General features: G+C 37.7%; 1 protein-coding gene across 1 annotated transcript; it reads right to left on the reverse strand.

Annotated features, from left to right (window-relative positions):
- Positions 1 to 713: 713 nt before the first annotated feature.
- LOC120320284 (condensin-2 complex subunit G2-like) lies at positions 714 to 5,172 on the reverse strand. The gene is made up of 4 exons (XM_039369881.1): positions 5,048 to 5,172; positions 3,684 to 3,781; positions 2,139 to 2,232; positions 714 to 851 (listed from the first exon to the last, which is right to left on the reverse strand). The coding sequence occupies exons 1-4, from the start codon at positions 5,080 to 5,082 to the stop codon at positions 806 to 808; spliced, it is 273 nt and encodes a 90-aa protein (XP_039225815.1). The 5' UTR covers positions 5,083 to 5,172; the 3' UTR covers positions 714 to 805.
- Between the last annotated feature and the right edge of the window lie 650 nt (positions 5,173 to 5,822).

The raw sequence follows: 5,822 nt of genomic DNA on the forward strand, positions 1-5,822 counted from the left end.
TTTTATATACAACCCTTTAGCTAAGCATTAGTAATTGAAAATAGATGCTTTATGAGTTTGTGCTATTCTTCAAAAATAAGATTGAGAAAAGTTCCGACTATTCAAAGCACAGATTTCTTTAAAGCAGGAATGTCCAACCTGTGGGCCACATGCACCTTTGAACAGCTAGTAATGAGGCCCCACAAGATAATAAAGAGTCAAGCATAAGAATCAGGAGCCAGAGTGGTTCAAATGAATGCAGGTTTTTTGCATGCTAGTACCCTCTACAAAAATCTGAACTACTAACATTCAAAGCAAATTAGATAAGAGTTTATGGAAGTCAAGGAGGACTGGACTTAGATCTCCTGTGGGCACGAAAGGACTGGAGACTTATGATACATTTGACCCCTCCCTTGGGCTCAGCCTGGTTATCTCCTACTTAAACTTGTAACATTATTAGGTAATTTTAGCAATATTTATATACATTCACTATATTTTATACTTTATATGTGGGCTAAGACAATTCATTTAATGTGATCCAGGCAACCCAAAAGTTTAGTCATATCTTCTTTAAAATATATGTACAAGGAATAACACAAGCACTTACAATATAAAATACTAGCATTTTTAAAATCTGTGCACCTTTAATAAAATCAATTGTATTGATTAAAAATTTTGAACCACACTGATTTTTTTTAATCTACGACAAAAAATATTTCAAAGAAAAACCAGTCAAAAGAATATTCTTTTTTACTTGAGACAAAAAAACTATACATTATATGGTTCTCTTTGGAAAGTTTTAAATATATCTTCTATCCCATTGTCTTCATAGCATTTTATTCACAATGTCCAAGGCAGCTTCACAGAGCAGTCTGAAAAATAAGAATAGTGAAAAAACTTTATAAGGTATGAATGACAGTAAGTACACTTATTCCTCATTAGCTATAATAACTACTGACACAGAATTATCGCCAAGAAGTAATTACTTTATTGTGCCATTATTAGCAATAAGTATAAGGCTTATATCTCCTGTTCCTAATTATGGATTTCATCCATTTGTAAGAGCAGGTGAAAAAACTATTGTGAAGAGATGGGAGTTGTTGTGTGCATGCCATAAGCAGAAGCTCTGTCCATGAAACCTATTTCACACTGCATCTCCAGATAAATGTCACTGTCTGTATGCAATGATCAACATAAAACAGCCCCTAAATCAGGCATGTCAAACTCGTGTCACATGACATCGCATAATGTATCGTGACTTTTTCCCCCATTGCCGGCAATGGGGTGGGCGCGATTTCAATATAGTGCATCTGGCCTGTGGGCTGGCAGTTTGATAAGCCTGCTCTAAACAGATATTGGTTGACCTTGGTGGATCCAAAGTCGCCAAGGGATTTCAAACTTCTTACAACATTGAAATAATGGCTGAGCTCACAAATGCTAAGCAAGGATTCTTAAAAATATTCCTGATTGGCTCAGTCACTCAGTCAGTTTTAAACTGCAAATCAGTGTGTGAGTTCACGTTTCCAATTAAATCAAAGTGGAAGAACATGGCAGATTAATCTGGTCTTCCCAACTTGTGGAAACAGAACTGCCAGAATTCTCCATCCAACATGGCCATTGCTGAGATTCCTAGGAGTTCACAAATGTAGAAAAAGCTCAGATGTGGGACAGCTAGCTTGTTATTTGTATTAACAAGTCATTGACTGTACTGAGCTACCACGCTGAACTGGGTTTTAACATAATGAAAAGAAAACATTTCTTTTTTCTTCTCTAATGCAGCAAAAGGAGGTGAATTTTTTTCCATGAACAGAAACATAGTTTATTAAAAGGAATTATATGCTTCACATGCATTTAATCATATATACTGCTCAGTTTCTAGATGAAAACTCAGTATCAGTCTGCCAATTTAGAATCAGCAAATGAATTTTAAAAAAAAATTATTTTTTTTAAATTTTTTTTAAAAATTCATCCCTTATTTTTCAAATAAGATAAGTGAATTCAAAAAATACGGTTGTTGTTATTGCACATAAAACCAATGATACTAAGCTATGAACACTACTGCCTCATTTTAACAGTACAGAAACCATGCATTATCCCCAACCCAGTACAAATAAGTATATAAAATAGAGCATTAAAGAAACATAATCCCTTGAAATTACCTTTCCGTGCCTTCTTTGGTCATTTCGCTGTGCATCATTATTTTTTTCTGAAGAATAGCTGCAATGGCATTCATATAGGAAGGTTTTTGTTTACCTGTGAAAAATGCATGATGATGTTGAAGATTTTTGAGTCTTATTGGAAAAGAAAAATATGTTTGTTCTCTATTGCAGATTAAAAATTCAAGATTTCTCTTCTTCTCAAATAGCAATATGTTCTAAATCTATTACTGGTAGTCTTCAACTTACAACAGGTTGCAACCAATCTGCTTTATGCCCATTTGCAGCAACCCACAGTTATGTGACTGAAATTTATATTTTTACTGGAAACCAGCATTAATTTAGATTTTTACCCCGTCTTTTTTACTTCACAGTATAATTAACCAAGACAGCAAACATACATAATACTTCTTCTTCCTCTTATTACTTTAAGTTTCCAGCAAAAATCGCCCCATAATGAACAATGAGTTCACTTTACAACCACCATGCTCAATGACTGCTGCATGTGCATGGTCATATGATGACCCATTTTACAACCATCAGAACTTAAAACTGAAATTGCATTTTCAATTACAGTAATAAATCGAGGATTATCTATATGTGTTTCAGAAGAGTGAAGGTTCATTTCATTGTCTATCAATGCTTATACAAATATTTTGTATACTTTTCTTAAAGACTATGTGCCTAATCTTTCTGCAGCATGTCCCAGTCCACTTAGGTGTTCATTTTGCCAAATAATTTGGAATATGTAGCAAATCTCGTTATTTCACCCAAAGGGATATCATTTAAAATGAATGCTACCGATCCTATTCAGAGCCTAGTGCAGTGGTGGTGAACCTGTGGCACGCGTGCCAGAGTTGGCACTCAAAACCCTCTCTGTGGGCACACGTGCCACTACTGTCAGCAGCTTGCGCAGGTCCATTAGGCCGCCACTGCCACCCGGAGCAGCAGCACCACCCAGCACAAAGGAAGTGAAGTGGCCAGCTAGCAAGCTTGAGTAGAGGTGATAGAGCACGCCCACGCCCAGCAAACCAAAGGCCACCCTGAGAAGGGAAAGCCAGATCCCCATTAGCGCCATGGCCCCCCAGTCCCAGCTAGGATTGTGTGCCTCCCCCCATCTATACTGGGCCTCCTACCCACCGCCCCACCTGCCAGAGACCCCCCTGAATCTCTCCCGACCCTGCCCGGCCCCTACAGGCATCCCCCCATGCCCACCCCAGCACGCCCATCCAGTCTGCCGTGACAACCGCAGCCATGCCTACCCAGTGAGCCATGCCCCTATGCCCCCCCTGAGGGCACCACAATGCTGATGCGGCCCTGGCACTTTGCGATAAATAAGTGGGTTTTGGGTTGTGGTTTGGGCACTTAGTCTGTAAAAGGTTTGCCATCACTGGCCTAGTGAAATTTCATGGTTCTCCCTGAAGTGAAGCAAGAAGAAATCACTTCCGAATTCCTTCACCCTGAACCACCAAAAATACTTTAGAAATCTAGAAACTGGAATTAAGTTCATACAACTTCACTGGATTACAGAGATGGGCTATTACTCACCTTTAATTAAAGCAACAATATACACACTAGTGGTAAGGCTAATAATTCCTTCAGATTCTTCAGACTCAATGTATTCCAATAATTCATTTAGGAAAGACCTGAATAAAATATGCATGAAATATACAGAAACATGAACCATACAGAAAATAAAGACAAAAAGATTAACTGTCAAAATATGAATTCAGGACCTTGCAGAATTTTTAGATTTTAGAACCTTTTATGAAGTCTTCATAAGACTGTTAAAGACTTTAGACATTTACTTCTATTATTATTATTATTTGCTCTCCTATTACTGCATTCAGCAACCTTCTGAAGCACAGTTCTTCCTCAAAAGACATTGCTTCCACCTTTAGCCTACAAGCCATAATATTTTCCTTTTTATGATCTCTACTGCTTCTTCTTCTTCTAAAATATATGAAAGAGGGGATGGGACAAAATAGAAGGCATTTTATTTCTAGAATTTAATTTCTGCTTTTGAAAAATATGGGGTTCTGGAATTGAGAATCACAAAATGAGCATGTCTCCAAAGACTAAAGGCTATATTCAGATGGAGGGAATAGCATTCCAGGTTTATTAACTGCACTGATGCTTTAGAAGCATCAAAAGTAAGTTTACAACATCCTTTCAATTAAAAAAAACTATATTAGAGAGAAAAAGAAAAAGTGAGGGAGCAAGAGAGAGAGAAATGACAGACACTCGCTGTTGTACTTAAACTGCCCTACCCAGAGTGCTCAGCTTTGAAGCATGACCTAATTGGCTGGAATAGTATCACAGATAATCTAAAAACTTGATAATGTTATCAACAGCTTATATTCCAGAGTATAGCAAATGGAGGTCTTTGTACAACTATAGAATCAATTATCCTGAAACATTGCTCTGTATTATTTCAAGGGTCCCTTTGCTTCCAATTTTCATGTTCAATGTAATAAAAAATGCTTGAATGTTTAAAATCTCTTGTTTTAGTAGCTAATGAATCTTTAATATAAACTACTACCAACACTACTAAATTGCAGCTCTTATTTTAAGAAAGGGCTACCTGCAAGTAGACTGCAATTATGAGATTCCAGAAGTATCTGTAGAATATATTCAATAGTTCAAAAAATAAAAATCCAACTCAAAACCGAGAACTGCATACAAGTTGGTCAATAGCACACCCACTGAGTATTAACTGCTCTAATTTTTCCTTTGCTTTGTCAAATCTTTTTTTCCTAATGCTAGAATTGAGTAATCACCCAAGAAGGTAGCACAAGAGGTCATCAACAGGGTATCAGATGAAGAAGACAAAATCTGTCCTTAGGACAGAAACAATACTGTGGGAAAACAGACAAATTGGATTAAGCATCCCCACCTAAAAGAGAGCTTACCTAACCACATTTGCTGATTTATTCATAACCGCCATTAAAACGCTGGAAAGTGGTGGGAGATCCAAGAATGTCTTAGGTGTTATTAGCTGTTCTGTATTTGATATCTAGAACAAAAGAAATATGAAAAAGTGCTTTTAGCAAATGAGAAATCAATAAATAGGAGAAGAACAATTGGCACTTGATATTACTTTCCTCAGTCTTTTATGGCTATTGAAATAGCTAAGATCTTGAAAGAGGAGGAGGAGGAGGAAGACAGGCAAATAACCACATTGGCCAGGGGTAGGCAACCTTGGCTCTTTTATGATTCGTGGACTTCAACTCCCAGAATTCCTGAGCCAACCATGCTGAGGGGAAAGGGAGAGGTTTCTAAGCTGAGCCATGCTGGCTCAGGAATTCTGGGAGTTGAAGTCCACCAGTCATAAAAGAGCCAAGGTTGCCTACGCCTGCCATAGGCAAAGAAATAACAGCAACAAAACAGCAGTTGTGCTTTCTGGAAGGCACATAACATCACCCCCATTTAAAGGCTAAAAGCTTGACTGACAGCTCAGAACCTGTTGTCCTGAGATTTTGGGGGAGTGGGGGGGGAGGCTTAGAGCCAGTCATTTTCTGCTCAGCCCCTTCATACCATCAGAAGCATTCTCAAAATATTCACTGAAGATTTATTTTCACAGCAGATGTACATTCAATAACAAGGACTATCTAAGAATTTGAGAGCCCTTATTTCTACAGGTGTAGAAAGAGATATGAAGGCAGATGGTGTTTTAGAAAAGTGTTT

This window comes from Crotalus tigris, unplaced genomic scaffold (assembly GCF_016545835.1).
Source record: "Crotalus tigris isolate CLP2741 ecotype Arizona unplaced genomic scaffold, ASM1654583v1 scf7180000021293.45200, whole genome shotgun sequence".
NCBI classification, from domain to species: Eukaryota; Metazoa; Chordata; class Lepidosauria; order Squamata; family Viperidae; genus Crotalus; species Crotalus tigris.

Coding starts and splice junctions, on each gene's coding strand:
- LOC120320284 (XM_039369881.1), bottom strand. CDS start 5,082: ATGGCGGTTATGAATAAATCAGCAAATGTGGTTAG. Junction 3,782..5,047: donor AAATCAGCAAATGTGGTTAG/GTAAGCTCTCTT, acceptor TATTTTATTCAG/GTCTTTCCTAAATGAATTAT. Junction 2,233..3,683: donor TATTGTTGCTTTAATTAAAG/GTGAGTAATAGC, acceptor CATTTTTCACAG/GTAAACAAAAACCTTCCTAT.